This window comes from Populus alba, chromosome 6 (genome assembly GCF_005239225.2).
Source record: "Populus alba chromosome 6, ASM523922v2, whole genome shotgun sequence".
NCBI lineage: Eukaryota > Viridiplantae > Streptophyta > Magnoliopsida > Malpighiales > Salicaceae > Populus > Populus alba.
The window spans coordinates 509,623-525,094 of NC_133289.1; the positions used below are offsets into that span (position 1 = coordinate 509,623).

Consider the following 15,472-nt stretch of genomic DNA (forward strand, 5'->3'; position numbering starts at 1 on the left):
ATTCAAAAATTCAGTTTTTGTTGTTGTGCGCTTAAGAAACCATGGAAAATATAGTCTTTGTTGGATATATTTCGTATGTAATGACATTGCACATAGTTTAATGGAATAATAAAAAATATTTGATATCAATATTATTTATTTCATGATATAATAACAGTGGTTAAATTTACAATATTTAAATTAAAAATCATTAATATATATATATATTTAAGTATTTATAACCTCAATTTGAAAATCATTTTTTAACTAAACACATCAAACTATTTTTTTGTTCAACCTCAATTTTAACCACAATTTTAACCAAACATATATTTTTCCAAACCAACCTCAACTAAAAATACTTTTTATAAAATAATTTTTTTAAAACCACAACCATAACAACAACCTCAATACCAAACATACCTTAGTACAATTAAATCTAACACAATTACTACAAAATCACCAATATATTAAATTAATTAGTACAATTATGTTTTACTATTAATTATTTTTTCTTGTGGCCTGTAAAAGGAAAGGAAGGACAAATAAAAGCGGATGTTCCTTGCAAGAGTGCGAAAAAACAAGATTCTTAAAAAAAAAAAAAAAAAAAAGAAACAAAAAGAAAAACAGAGTACATTGTAAATTCCATTCCAATTCGAATGGCGGAGACACAACATAAAGAGAAGATGGTGAATGGAAATAGCTGCGAAGTATCTTGTCATTCGAATCCTGATCCTTCAACACAACCACCGTCTGATCGTCCTGTTCGTGTTTATGCTGATGGGATCTATGATCTCTTCCACTTTGGCCACGCTCGCTCCCTTGAACAAGCTAAAAAAGCGTACGTTTTCTTTAATTGTACGTGTTTTTTTTGTCTTTTTTTGTTTGTTTTGTGTTTTGATCTGTTTCGTTTTCTGGGGTTTTCTCGTTTTGTGGGAATTTGATTGGATGCTGAATTTTGTGAATTTTTGAAACTTTTATGAGATTTTCTTTTCTGGTTCGATTGTTTTTACTGGTTTTCCTGTGCTGTAAATCATGTTTTTGAAACTTGTTTCGCCACTGATAGGTATTTTTCTGCTGTTTTCTCTCTCTTTTTTTTAATTTTTTTTTCTCTCGTATTGTTAGATTGTTGAAATTGTCATACTTGCGTTTAGATGTTGAGTTCATTAAGGTGGTTTTGACCGGTCCATGTTATTTACTTTTAAAATATTTGATGTTATTTACAGTATGTTATTTTATTTTCCCTTTTAGTTGATAATTTTGCTTGAAAAAGGATTTTGGCTCAGCTGTTTATTTGATTGCATTGTTGAATTTAGGTTTCCGAACACCTACTTGCTTGTCGGATGTTGCAATGATGAAATCACACACAAATACAAGGGAAAAACTGTCATGACAGAGGAAGAGCGTTATGAATCTCTTCGCCATTGCAAGTATGATTTTTGTTTATTTTCGAACTTATGAATAGCTTCTCTTTTCCAGCATCAGAGTTTTCTTGTGTAAGACGTAACTTTTTAAAGGTATTTGCTTCAACAGGATATATAATGGCTTGGGATTAGCAATTTCGGTGTTATTGATAGCACAAAACCTTGTTTTTGTTTTTTTTTTCAGGTGGGTGGATGAAGTCATTCCTGGTGCGCCTTGGGTGATTGATCAAGAATTTCTTGACAAGCACAATATTGACTACGTCGCTCATGATTCTCTACCGTAAGAAATCCAATTCAAAGGCATATCTTGGTGCTTAATTGTAATGATTTGCATCAGAATTAAGTAGTTTTAGGATAGTGAAGAAAATATCTTTCTCATATCTCAAGTTTAGTATCTAATTTGTTCAGATGTAAGTACTCAGCAATAGTTTATAGTTACACAAAGAAACGCTAAGTGTTACAGAATTATTTCTATTTGTTTTAATTCTAAATTTAATACCAATGGAATCTGTCAGGTAATGTTCATTTGAGTGAGTCAAGTTGTAAATACATCAGCCATCTCTTACATTTGGCCTTGCACTTTATCTGTAGCTATGCTGATGCCAGTGGAGCTGGAAAGGATGTCTATGAATTTGTAAGTTTGAGCAACATATTGCTTGTGTTTCCATTTATCCTTGTGGTAGTATATAATTATGGTAAGTGAGCTTTCATTTCAGGTAAAAAAAGTTGGAAGGTTCAAAGAAACAAGAAGAACTGATGGCATTTCTACGTCAGACATTATAATGAGGATTGTCAAAGACTATAACCAGTATGTCTTACGTAATTTGGATCGAGGATATTCGAGAAAAGAGCTTGGTGTTAGCTACGTAAAGGCATGTTCTTGTATTGTTTCTGGAATTGATTGGATGATACTGCACCAAAATTTGTTTTTGTGTGGACTTCTTTATGCATTACTTCCTTATCTTTTTCTGGTTTTGTGCAATGATAAATAGGAAAAGCGACTGAGGGTGAACATGAGGTTGAAGAAACTACAAGAGAAAGTGAAGGAACAGCAAGAAAAAGTTGGAGAAAAGGTCTGTTCTATCTTAAGCCTGAACATTGATGTGTTTCACCAACTTCCTTTTTTCTGTTTTATTTGCATCTTATGCAGAAACATTGTTGTGTTTTACCAACTTCATCTTTTCTGTTTTGCTTATATCCTATGCTTAAACATTGTTGTGTTTCACCAGCTTTTTTCTGTTTTGCTTACAAGTATCATTTAAATTTTATGTAAAATTTAGTATGTTAAATGATTCTTCACTCATTCTGGAAACATATCATTTCTTCCAGTCATTCATTTTTTTCTCCTGAAAACTTAAATATATTCTCTTAATTAGTGAAGAATTTTGAGAGAAGTCTTTCTCTTTTCTTAATCTTAACAGCCGTATGTTTGTACAATAAATAGGGAAGAGAAGCTAACCTACTGACCCTCAAAACAAGAAATAAATCCTAGATAGGAAAGTATTCTACACTAAACTAGAAAGCAATAATCTAGAGAATCTGAATAGTTAATATCAGATTCTGTTTCCTAAACCATATATACTAAGATTTCTCTAAGATCCTAACTGATTTTGAGACTGATTTCCACACTCCCCTCAAGCTGGGTTGTATATGTTATACATGCCCAGCTTGTGACTCAATTCTTCAAAATTAGTTCTTGGTAGAGCTTTGGTGAGGATGTCTGCAATCTGAGATTTTGTTGGAGTGTAAATAAGGTGAACAATGTTTCTTTCTCAATCTTTTCTGTGATGAAGTGTCGATCTATTTCAATGTGCTTTTGTCCTGTCATGATGAACTGGATTCTTTGCTATGCTTATGGCTGCTTGATTATCACAATGCAGCTGTATAGGTGTCAATGATTCCATGCCAAGTTCCTTAAGTAATCTAAGTATCCACATCCCTTCACAAATACCAAGAGCTAGAGCTCTCAGTTCAGATTCTGCACTGCTTCTAGATACCACATGTTGTTTCTTGCTTCTCCAAGTTACTAGATTTCCCCAAACATAGGAGCAATATCCAGAAGTAGATCTCCTATCTATAATGTTTCCTGCCCAGTCTGCATCTGTGTAGATTTCAATATTTTTGTTGTCACATTTCTTGTATAGAAGGCCTCTACCAGGAGTCATTTTCAGGTACCTCAAGATTCTATTAACTGCTGCCATATGATCTTCTGTCGGGTTGTTCATGAATTGGCTTACAAAACTGACAGAAAAGCCAATATCAGGTCTGGTATGTGAGAGATAGATGAGTCGACCCACAAGTCTTTGATATCTCCCCCTATCCACTGGTATACTATCATTTTCTGCTCCTATCTTCTTTGTTGAATCCATTGGAGTGTCTGCAGGTTTGCATCCAAGCATTCCTGTTTCTTGTAGTAGATCCAAGACATATTTTCGTTGAGAAACATATATACCTTTCCTTGATCGTGCCACTTCCATGCCAAGGAAGTATTTGAGATACCCAAGGTCTTTGATCTCAAATTCCTTGGCTAACAGTTTCTTCAATCTCACCAGTTCTTCCTCATAATCCCCTGTTAAGATGATGTCATCCACATATACTATTAGGATTGCTATTTTCTTTTCTGGAGAGGTTTTTACAAACAGTGTGTGGTCTGCTTGGCATTGGGAATATCCATACTGTGCTACTGTCTTTGTAAACCTGTCAAACCATGCCCGAGGTGATTGCTTGAGTCCATATAGTGATTTTTTCAGTCTGCATACTCTGTTGAGGTTGGAGGATGTTTCTAGTCCTGGAGGAATATCCATGTATACTTCTTCTTCCAAGTCTCCATTAAGGAAAGCATTTTTGATGTCTAGTTGATGTAGTGGCCAGTCTTGGTTAGCTGCTAGGGACAGAAGTACTCTGATTGTATTAAGTTTGGCCACCGGAGCAAATGTTTCTTGATAGTCTATTCCATAGGACTGAGTATACCCTTTTGCAACCAGACGAGCTTTTAACCTTTCAATACTCCCATCAGCCTTATGTTTGATAGTAAATAACCATTTACACCCAACTGGTTTCTTTCCAGGTGGAAGTTCAGAAATTTCCCAAGTTCTATTCTTGTTTAAGGCACTGATTTCATTACTCACTGCCTTTTTCCACCCTGAATCTTTGAGAGCTTCTTCAATAGACTTAGGAATCTGTACACTGTCAATGGCTGAAACAAATGCATGATAGGTTGGTGATAACCCTTCATATGAAACAAATCTGCTGATGGGATGACTTGTGCATGATCTAACACCCTTTCTCAAAGCAATTGGAATATTTGAATCATCAATAACAGAGGCAGTATTCTCACAGTCAGAAGTTTCCATACCTGAGTATATTGGGGCAGAATCTGGACTTGGTTCTGAATCTTGGTCATGTGCAAGAGGTATTGTGTGCTCTATCTCCTTTCCAAGTTTTTTCCTTCTTGAGTAGGTAAGAAGCTCATGATTTGTGATCTGTTTTGGTGTAGGATGAATCTGGTCAGGAGATTGGACTGAGGCTGGTGGTGCTGGGACTGATTGGATTGAGACTGGAGGTGTAGTGTGAGGACTCAAAGTAGGAGAGCTCATTGTGGAATGACTTTGGACAAGACTCTGTTGGTTGTCTCCTAGGTTAATTACATGATCAGATTGTATATCCCAATTCTGATATTCTCTTATGGTTGCCCCCTGAAGATCAGACTTGGGATAGTATGCTTGGTGTTCAAAAAATGTGACATCCATAGAGGTATAGACCTTTTTGTAGGTAGGAGAATAACATTTATAACCCTTTTGGTGTGGAGAGTATCCTATAAAAATACATTTGAGAGATGTAGGGTCTAATTTTCCTCTATGGTGTATATGGACAAACACTGAGCAGCCAAATACTTTCGGGTCTAAGGAAGAGAGTAGTTTGGTATGTGGAAAGGCTTGTAGAAGGACTTGGCTAGGAGTTTTGAAGTTTAGAACTCTGGAAGGCATTCTGTTGATGAGATAGGTTGCTGTGAGTACAGCTTCTCCCCAGAATTGTTTTGGCACATGAGTAGAGAGCATAAGGGATCTAGCAACTTCCAACAGATGTCTATTCTTCCTTTCAGCTACTCCATTTTGTTGTGGGGTGTTAACACAAGAGCTTATATGGATAATGCCTTGATTTAGACAAAAGGTATTAAGGCTAGAATTGAAATATTCTTTTGGCATTATCAGTTTTTAGGATTTGGATTTTAGTCTGGAATTGGGTTTGTATCATGGAATGGAAGTTTTGGAAAATCTGACTGACTTCAGATTTTTCTTTCATAAGGAATAGCCAAGTCAATCTAGTGTGATCATCAACAAAGGAGACAAACCACCGAGTTCCAGTTATATTGTGCACTTTTGAGGGTCCCCATACATCACTATGAATCATTGCAAATGGATGTGATGGTTTATATGAAATGGTGGGATAACTACTGCGAACATGTTTAGAGAGTTGACATATTTCACATTTGAAGGATTGTGAGCTTTTATTGGAAAAGAAAGAGGGAAACAGCCTTTCAAGGTACATGAAGTTTGGATGACCAAGGCGATAGTGCCATAACAGAACATCACTATCTTTATTGACATGAAAATTTAAAGCTGACTGACCCTTGAATGATATATAGCTTCTGTTTTGAGTTTGCCTTCTTAGAGGAATCTCACTTTTGAGGAGATAGAGCCCAGAACACATCTTAGCACTGCCAATCTTCTTCCCCGTATCCAGATCCTGAAATATACACAAATGAGGAAAGAATTTAGCAACACAATTTAGATCACGAGTCAATTTGCTGATTGAGAGTAGGTTGCAGTCTAGGTTAGGGACATGGAGGATAGAGTTTAGGATCATGTCCGTTGAGAGTCTGCTCAGGCCTATTCCCTTAACTTGGGAGGAAGACCCATCAGCTATACGGACTGTAGAGTTATTAGTGCACTGATTGTATTCATTAAGAAGAGTGGCATCTCCTGTCATATGGTCTGACGCTCCAGAGTCGATGATCCAAGGGCTTGAGTGTTTCTTACTAACAGTAAGGGCTGTTGAAAAGTTACCTTTTTGTGCTAACAGTCCAGATCCAGAACCAGAGGCTGACATACTTGGTTGAGACAGTGAATTCTGACTGAAGAGTTGCTGTAAGATCTCAAGTTGTTCCTTGCTGAAAGGACTTGTTTCTGTTGGCAGAATGGTGTTCTTATCTCGGTTGTTGTCTGAATATACATTGTTGGCACGTCTGTCTTTGTCATTTATTGATTTTGATGGTTTCCAATCAGCAGGTTTGCCATGAATCTTCCAGCAGTTTTCCTTGACATGTCCTGGTTTGTTGCAGTGATCACACCAGGGTCTTCCTTTCCTCTGTCGATTATCATAGTTGCTGTTTGAATAGCCTCGAGCAGCAAGTGCAGATCCTTCCATTATATGAGCTGAGTTGTGAGGTCCCATCATTACTTTCTTTCTTTCTACTTTCTTCACGTCTAACCTCAGAGAATGCTTCTCTGAGATTTGGAAGAGGTTTGGTTCCCATTATTCTTCCTCTGACTTCATCAAGATTCTTGTTGAGCCCGAGAAGAAATTTGAAAGTTCTTTTCTGCTCTACAATTCTTCTATATAAGACTGTGTCTTCAGGGCAATTCCAGCTGTGAGTTTCAAACATATCTAGGTGCTGCCAATGACGGCAGAGAGTGTTGAAGAATTGAGTGATAGAAAGTTCTCCTTGGCGTAGATCATGTAACACTGCCTCAATCTCAAATAGTTCTGATGTATTTTCAGAACTTGAGTAGGTTTCTCTTGCTGCTTCCCAGATTTCCTTTGCTGTTCCATATAGCAGAAAGTTTTTTCGCCAATTTCATTGGTCATTGAATTGATCAGCCATGACATTACCATATGATTTTCAGTCTTCCATGTTCGAAACATGGGATCATTCCTTTCTGGTATGATGATATCCCCTGTGAGGTAGTCATCTCTGCCCTTTCCACAAATAAACATCATGACTGATGATGACCACTGAAGATAATTGTATCCATTGAGTTTGTGTCCTGTGATTTGGTGTGATGTGCCTTCAGTGCCTCCTGAAAGGCTAACAGATGAGGTTGTTCCTGGCTGTGAGGTCACCTCAGAGAGAGAGCTTTGTCCTGCTGCTGCCATGTCTTAGAGAAGCAGATTAGGGTTCAAGAGTAGGCTCTGATACCATGAAGAATTTTGAGAGAAGTCTTTCTCTTTTCTTAATCTTAACAGCCGTATGTTTGTACAATAAATAGGGAAGAGAAGCTAACCTACTGACCCTCAAAACAAGAAATAAATCCTAGATAGGAAAGTATTCTACACTAAACTAGAAAGCAATAATCTAGAGAATCTGAATAGTTAATATCAGATTCTGTTTCCTAAACCATATATACTAAGATTTCTCTAAGATCCTAACTGATTTTGAGACTGATTTCCACAGGTCTGTTCTATCTTAAGCCTGAACATTGATGTGTTTCACCAACTTCCTTTTTTCTGTTTTATTTGCATCTTATGCAGAAACATTGTTGTGTTTTACCAACTTCATCTTTTCTGTTTTGCTTATATCCTATGCTTAAACATTGTTGTGTTTCACCAGCTTTTTTCTGTTTTGCTTACAAGTATCATTTAAATTTTATGTAAAATTTAGTATGTTAAATGATTCTTCACTCATTCTGGAAACATATCATTTCTTCCAGTCATTCATTTTTTTCTCCTGAAAACTTAAATATATTCTCTTAATTAGGTGGATCATGCACTGTAAGTTATTGTGACTTGATTCTGCAGTTATACCCTTGAAATATACCCCCCAAATTACCAGTTTTAGTAATGTTAGTGTTCACTATCTAGCACATTTTGTTTTGTTTGATGTAATTAACTAAGGAACAACATCAACTCCATATGGAAATTTCAGATATATATCCTTTCTTCACATGACTAATACAGTCCAGCATAAATTATGAAAAGTTAGTGTTGTCCTACATTTGCCATGGCAATGTTTCTATTTAGGCAAAGCAATGCATCTTTTTTTAATTTTTGAACTGTCAAAGACTCTGCGTGCAAAAGTGTTTTAAGTTGGTAATATTGGTAGTGTAAAATTCAGTGTTAAGAATGCAGTGTATCAGGTGTCAGGTGCTAGTTCTAGGTATTTGGAAGTTTGTCAAAGAAAGCCCTTTTACTTTATTGTAGCATAGAATGGACAAACAAAGCGAAGCCAAATGTTTCTTATATTGTGGGTTTTGTTTTATGCCATTCTGATGACAACTAACTTCACTTGTTTGCTGTTTTGTTTTTGCTGCTTCTAGAATTTCTGTGCTTATTATATTTATGAAATATTCAGTTTGCTCCCTTTCCATGCTTTGTACATGTTTCATGGTTGTTTCCGTTTCCTTTTACAGATTCAAATTGTTGCAATGCATCGTAATGAATGGGTGGAAAATGCTGATCGTTGGGTTGCTGGATTCCTTGAGATGTTTGAAGAAGGTTGCCATAAAATGGTAAGTTTGATTGTCTATCTGTTGGGTATCCAGTAAATTGGTGAGATGGACTATGCACTCACACAATGATCGACTAGTGTATGGATATGGAGATTTTGCAGCTATACATATATATACCACACATACTCCAAATCTTTTACCCTCGAATTGGATGTCTTTCAGGGCACAGCCATCAGGGATAGAATTCAAGAGCGATTGAGAGGGCAGCTGTCAAATGGGCTGCTGGAAGATGGCAAGTCCAACAGTGAAGACGATGATGAAGAGTATTATTTTGATGATGATGATTATGATGACGGCGATGAAGAAGAATATTATACTGAGACATATGACAAAGATGCGAAAAGTAAGAAGTAGATTGCCTTATTCATGCTTTACTGGTAAGAGTTCCAATCAGAAACGTGCCTTGATGATTACTTGTTTTGGGTGCTTTTGTAAAGTGCTGTATAATGGTCGTGGCAAGTAAGGTCTGTTGCTTGGTTTTGCTATAGGGAGTCTGGATTTGAGTCTTGTTTTTGTAATTTTATTACTTTTCTATCAAGGGAGCTTGGTTTCAGTTGAAACTTTCTAGTCTTCGTCCTTAGCTTGTTGAATGCAAGAGATCATCATTCACTCCGAACCTAATGCTGCTGTACATGAAAAGGTTGTAGTTTTAGGCTTCCCTAATCTAACTAGGCCTAGCTTGTTGTGAGGAGGGTGGTTGTGGATTTGGACAAGATAATTACAGTCCATGGTTGACACCGAAACTATTCCTAATGTTGTTCGACATCAAGTATGAAATCTGGCTAACATGTCTGAACCAATATTAAGTATGATGTTTTACTGCATATAACCAAAATGATTCTTGATTCCTTCAAAACAACAACCCAGTATTGGTTTAAAAAGAACTATGGTTATAAAATTCCTTAAACATAGAAGGTAATTCAGGTGTACCAAAGAAGAGAAAGTAGAGGATCATGATCATATAGCCTCCGAGTTCTCGGACCCTTCAGCTAGATTGGCCTGGATTCTATATATAAAACAGATCTAATCCGGGATTTGACCCGGCTTTGAGCTAGACTGGCCCGAATTTGATTAAAAAAACCATATTTAGCAGATCTAAATATATAATCCAATCTAAGGTCATGATCATGTGTTAGTAGCCTGCTCAACTCTAAAACATAAAACAATATTATTTCATTATGTTTTTTTAATGAAGCATTGGTTTGGACAAAAATTAAAAAGAAAAATTCTCACTCGGGCCAATCAAATCGCGAGTTGAACTTGATCACTTGATAAGGAAAACATCTATCCTCGTTAAAAAAGTAAAAAAACTCAAGACTAGATTCCAATATAATATTCAATGCACGCGAAAAAAGATCATGAAAATCTTCACAAATATTTAATCAGTCCGACAACGAAACTTACGTGCACAGTTGTAAACTGCTGAGCGGAGTGAGGTAAACTACTAAAGTAAAGGAGGCGGCAGAGGCACATAATGTCCTCATAATTGTGAGTTGACTATGGTAACTGTAAGAGAGACCTAGATTTTAATAAATGAAATCCTTTGGACCTAATTTCTTGTTACTTACAATGTCGACATTCTTCCAACACTTCGACTTGTCCAATCTTAAATATCTCTTTCGAAACATACAAAGTCAACAACGAACATTAATTTCTTACATTTTTTTTAATTGTTAATTAGGAAAATATATATAGAAAGTAATTCAAGGGAAAATAATTGAGTTTTTAATATAAGGATATAATTGAGAAATTGTGTCATGTACATCATTGTATTAATATATTTCCTTATTGAAGCCTTAATTGGATGCTTTTTTCGACAAATAGAGCATTGGATGTCCTCATTATTTCTTCACTGTTTAACACCATCACTATTAGTTCACAGAATTAGTCGTAGCCTAGCTACCTGTCATAGTTCTTAATTATGTGATTATTAGAGCAAGACAATTACCTGTTTAACCCTGCAATTCTCATGAATTCACTCACCCTACCACACCAAACAAAATATATCTGAATACCCTTTTGATAATTTACCTCCCTCCATGTAAATACTTGGCCTAATTTAAAAAAAAAAAATCGAAAATTCATGAAGCCATCCGAATAGTGTACAGCAATTTATAAAGAGTAAGAGGGGATCACATTTCTCTGTACAAATCAAAGTACAATAGCAATATCTTCGTTTTGCTAACAAGAACTGCCTGCCTACATCTCCTCAAGAACTGCCTGCCTACCTCTTCGATCCCTCTTCCTTCACTTTGCTAACAAATTTTCTCTTGATCCCATCACGATGCAGAATTTTATCAAATTTTATTTAACCTTCATTTGCTTGCTTCTACTACTCCCTACTCTTGCTTTAGCAGAATGCACATGTGATGCAGGAGGAGAAGGCAAAAATAAATCTGAGGCCTTGAAATACAAAGCCATAGCAATTGCTTCTATCCTTTTTGCGGGTGCAGTTGGAGTTTGTCTTCCAATTCTTGGAAAAACTATCCCCGTTTTACGCCCTGAAAAGACTATTTTCTTCATCATCAAAGCTTTTGCAGCCGGCGTTATATTGTCGACAGGCTTTATTCATGTGCTTCCTGATGCTTTTGATAGCTTGACATCGCCATGCCTTGGTGAAAATCCTTGGGGTAAATTTCCCTTCACGGGGTTTGTGGCAATGATGTCGGCGATCGGGACTTTAATGGTGGATTGTCTTGCAAGTTCTTATTATACTAGGTTGCACCTCAACAAGGCTCAACCAGAGGAGAGGGGGGATGAGGAGAAGGCAGCAGTTGAGGCTCATGAGGGTCATGTTCATACTCATGCAACTCATGGCCATTCTCATGGCTTAGTGGATAGTTCTGGTTCTGGTCCATCTCAGCTTATTCGCCATCGGGTTATTACACAGGTAATTGTTTCTCTCTTTTGTTACAAAGGAGAGGCTCAAACCTAACAACTTTTAGAGCAGAGGACATGCATGCATAAATATATATATATATATATATTTTTTAAGATTAATTATTAACTCATACATAATTTTGAAGTTAACAATTAAAATTTTAATTTAAATAAACTATCTAAAATATTAAAAAATAAATTTGAAAGTATATAAAATTGAAGTGAAAGTAAAAATAAACCCACTATTAAAGTTATATCCTTTGATGTTTTGTGGAATATAATTCATTTATAATCGAATCTGAATCGATATTGTAATAACCCCTCAACCGAGATAAAATAACAATCTCATGTCAACTAGAAAATAAAGTAATTAAATTTTTTTTCTCTCTCAATTTCTCATTCCTTCACTTGATTCTTCTTTAAATTAGTGTTTTATAAGTTGGATTTTGTAAGTTTACAAAGTTATTCTCGCACTTTTTTTTTTCCTTGGATATTTTTTTTTATATATATTTTCCCCTTACTTTTCTCTCTTTCTTTCTCACCTTTTTTTTTTTTTGATTCTGCTTTTGCCCAGTCAATAACATATATAAAAAAAGGAAGAACTAATTCATTTTATTTTTTTAATGGCAAACAACCATTTTATCCTTAATGAGTCGTTTTGCTTTTATTTGACGGTCTTTTTTTTGTTAGCACTACCAAGCTCCGTTCATCCTAAAATTTAAACTGGATTTTATTTAATATATTTTTAGATCTCTTATAAAATTTCAGCTTAATTTGATGGCCGGATTGAAAATTACGCCTAATAACGTAAAACTGATCAAATTGTGATTTTTCATCAAATTTCTAAATTTCTTCAAAAGTTCTGAAATCTTAACCCAAGCTAAAACATCATATTAGAAGACTCCACCTAAATTTTTAGAATTTTTTGATAACTTAATCAAGAATTGCAAATTGTTTTAGCATAAAACTAGTTAAAAAATATTGATAAAATCTTAATCTGGCGATAGCCCACCCAAGCCTTTAATATGTCTCCGCCCTTGCTTGTCATTGTTTTTTTTTCTAATTTAAAGATTTACTAAACTGTAGGATACTTAATTTATGTTTGTGTTTTTCTTAGGTTTTGGAGTTGGGAATTGTGGTGCACTCTGTGATTATAGGAGTGTCTTTAGGAGCTTCTGAAAGTCCCGAGACAATAAGACCTCTAGTGGCTGCCCTAAGCTTTCACCAATTTTTTGAGGGTATGGGACTTGGTGGATGCATTACTCAGGTAAAGGCATAACCTTGTTTCTAACAATATATGCTACCTAATTTATTTATTTTTGTAAATAGTCTAAAAATGAATATTTTCTCTAAATATGTGTCAATTGATACACTTGTATTTATGTTTCTAGGCGAAATTCAAGACCAAAACTATTGTGATAATGACACTCTTCTTCTCTCTAACAACCCCAGTCGGCATTGCAATTGGCATAGGCATATCAAATGTCTATAATGAGAACAGTCCTAAAGCTCTTATTGTTGAAGGGATTTTCAATGCTGCGTCAGCTGGTATCCTAATCTACATGGCACTTGTGGATCTTCTGGCAGCTGATTTTATGCATCCAAAAGTGCAAAGCAATGGAGCCCTTCAATTTGGGGTTAATGTTTCTCTTCTTATAGGAGCTGGTTGTATGTCTCTCCTTGCCAAATGGGCTTGAAGCTTTAGCTATCTAGAGTCCTTTTTCTCCTCTTTTTCTTGAAAATCTTGTAATGATACGATTGACTTAGCTTTTGCTTGATGAAGACAGCGAAAGTCATTTTGCCTTCCAGTTTCTTGGTGTTGTAAATGTCATCTCTTTCATTCGTTTCATTGTCTTGGATTAAACAATTTGCACAGTTTTGATAATCAAAAGAGTTGTCTGAAGTCTGTATGTGATGATAATACACCTTTTTATTTCGTTGTGAATATTTCTTTTCATGAAAAATTCTACAATTCTTGCTCTTCGGTGACCTCAAACTGCATGTCAAACCATCTACAAAACAATGACTAACCAGCGATTTCTTTTTATATTGATCTAAATGGGAGAAGAGCACCCTTGTAGAATATAATGTTTATTTTATCTAAAATCTTTCCAAAATTATTCCAGCAATTATATTTTCCCCTTTTTATAACGATGAGTGACCCTAACATGCATCTTTCAGCTGCAGATTAAATATATAATTCTCTAGATAAGCAACTCTTAATTCAGAAAAGTATTTTTATGTTGTTTTTAGTCAGTATCAAGACAGAAGAAATAACTACGAAAAATCAAAATTTGAAGCTTCCTTTGGCTGCAACAACAACATGAGCAGTTTCATTGTCACTTCTTGATCAAATACAGACACAGCAGATCACAGGATGCTGCTGGTAGACAAACAGATCAAAAGATTTCAAGAAACGTGTGAATGAATACAATATCCCTGTCCTCATACCTTCTCTAGTCTAACAGTAGTGCTGCATCATTGTTTGACATTTGAACATATCAGAAGTACTTGAGTTGCTTGTTTTTAAGCTAAATCTATATTAAAAATAGGTCAAAATATTACATTAGATCAATAGATCAGAGCTTCCGATTTAGCGTGTGATAACGCGTTGCAAAGAGAGTTTTTCAATTGAAAAATGAATTATTTTTTTTCTCCTCTTTTTTCTTGAAAATCTTGTAATGATATGATTGACTTAACTTTTGCTTGATGAAGACAGCGAAAGTCATTTTGCCTTCCAGTTTCTTGGTGTTGTAAATGCCATCTCTTTCATTCGTTTCATTGTCTTGGATTAAAAAATTGGCAAATTTTGATAATCAAAAGAGTTGTACGGAGTCTGTATGTGATGACAATACACTTTTTTTATTTCGCTGTGACCTTTTATTTTCTTGAGAAGTCTACATTTTTTAATCTTCGGTGGCCTCAAACTGCATGCGTGATATAATGATATAAATGGGAGAAGACCACCCTTTAGTATAATAGAATGTTTATTTTATCTAAAATAATCACTATGACTTAAATCTCTCCAAAATTAGTCTAATCGATCCGAAGCTCAAAAAAATGAAAAAATAAAGACTCTTGCATGAGCCGCCTGTACGTATGTGTTATTATCAAGACTAGCCTGCCTAATAATGATTTTGATAAGATTGATCAGGTTTTACACAGTGAACTCTCAAACATGGATCGATATAAAACATGACCTGTGCTAGAATTCTATTCGGCAGATCACTGAATTGATCGGCAAGGTCAGATCATGTTTTATAACAATGGTTTTTACTTGCCACTCAACAAACGAACCACCTGTATGCGTTGCTATCAAGACTAGGATCTTGCTCTCATCGGTAATTGTTCAGTGGTAGAAAATTTAGGCATCATATGTGCACGTCCATTTGGAAGAAACAGAACAAACATTCAAATCTATGTTTTAGCAGACATATTGGACTGCTTTGTTAGATTTACCTGGCCAGGTCAAAATCTGAAGCTTCCTTGGGCTGCAATAACAACATCAGCACTTTTGTTGTCACTTGTTGATCAAATACAGACACAGCAGATCACAGGATGCTGCTGGTAGACAAACAGATCAAAAGATTTCGAGAAACGTGTGAATGAATACAATATCCCTGTCCTCATACCTTTTCCTCTAGTCTAACAGTAGTAGTGCTGCATCATTGTTTGACATTT

At 35.5% G+C, this 15,472-nt stretch overlaps 3 protein-coding genes across 4 annotated transcripts; 2 read left to right on the forward strand and 1 right to left on the reverse strand.

Annotated features, from left to right (window-relative positions):
- The first annotated feature begins 542 nt into the window (after nt 1–542).
- LOC118058482 (choline-phosphate cytidylyltransferase 1-like) lies at nt 543–9,471 on the forward strand. Its single transcript, XM_035071186.2, has 8 exons — nt 543–820; nt 1,296–1,409; nt 1,588–1,683; nt 1,995–2,037; nt 2,120–2,275; nt 2,396–2,476; nt 8,813–8,911; nt 9,074–9,471. The coding sequence occupies exons 1-8, from the start codon at nt 639–641 to the stop codon at nt 9,263–9,265; spliced, it is 963 nt and encodes a 320-aa protein (XP_034927077.1). The 5' UTR covers nt 543–638; the 3' UTR covers nt 9,266–9,471.
- Nucleotides 4,656–7,244, reverse strand: LOC118058481 (uncharacterized). 2 transcript variants are annotated; one of them, XM_035071185.2, is made up of 2 exons: nt 6,470–7,244; nt 4,656–6,149 (listed from the first exon to the last, which is right to left on the reverse strand). In XM_035071185.2, exons 1-2 carry the CDS (start codon nt 6,858–6,860, stop codon nt 6,115–6,117), a joined length of 426 nt encoding a protein of 141 aa, XP_034927076.1. In that variant the 5' UTR covers nt 6,861–7,244; the 3' UTR covers nt 4,656–6,114. The 2 variants fall into 2 exon arrangements, with proteins under 2 accessions (XP_034927076.1, XP_073266069.1); XM_073409968.1 differs by having other exon boundaries at nt 4,656–5,866; nt 5,899–7,244.
- A 1,166-nt stretch (nt 9,472–10,637) lies between the features above and the next one.
- Nucleotides 10,638–13,723, forward strand: LOC118058480 (zinc transporter 8-like). Its single transcript, XM_035071183.2, has 3 exons — nt 10,638–11,801; nt 12,909–13,058; nt 13,183–13,723. The coding sequence occupies exons 1-3, from the start codon at nt 11,196–11,198 to the stop codon at nt 13,486–13,488; spliced, it is 1,062 nt and encodes a 353-aa protein (XP_034927074.1). The 5' UTR covers nt 10,638–11,195; the 3' UTR covers nt 13,489–13,723.
- The last annotated feature ends 1,749 nt before the right edge of the window (nt 13,724–15,472 follow it).

Coding starts and splice junctions, on each gene's coding strand:
- LOC118058482 (XM_035071186.2), top strand. CDS start 639: ATGGCGGAGACACAACATAAAGAGAAGATGGTGAATGGAAATAGCTGC. Junction 821..1,295: donor CTTGAACAAGCTAAAAAAGC/GTACGTTTTCTT, acceptor TGTTGAATTTAG/GTTTCCGAACACCTACTTGC. Junction 1,684..1,994: donor GTCGCTCATGATTCTCTACC/GTAAGAAATCCA, acceptor CTTTATCTGTAG/CTATGCTGATGCCAGTGGAG.
- LOC118058481 (XM_073409968.1), bottom strand. CDS start 6,860: ATGATGGGACCTCACAACTCAGCTCATATAATGGAAGGATCTGCACTT.
- LOC118058480 (XM_035071183.2), top strand. CDS start 11,196: ATGCAGAATTTTATCAAATTTTATTTAACCTTCATTTGCTTGCTTCTA. Junction 11,802..12,908: donor GCCATCGGGTTATTACACAG/GTAATTGTTTCT, acceptor TGTTTTTCTTAG/GTTTTGGAGTTGGGAATTGT. Junction 13,059..13,182: donor TTGGTGGATGCATTACTCAG/GTAAAGGCATAA, acceptor TTATGTTTCTAG/GCGAAATTCAAGACCAAAAC.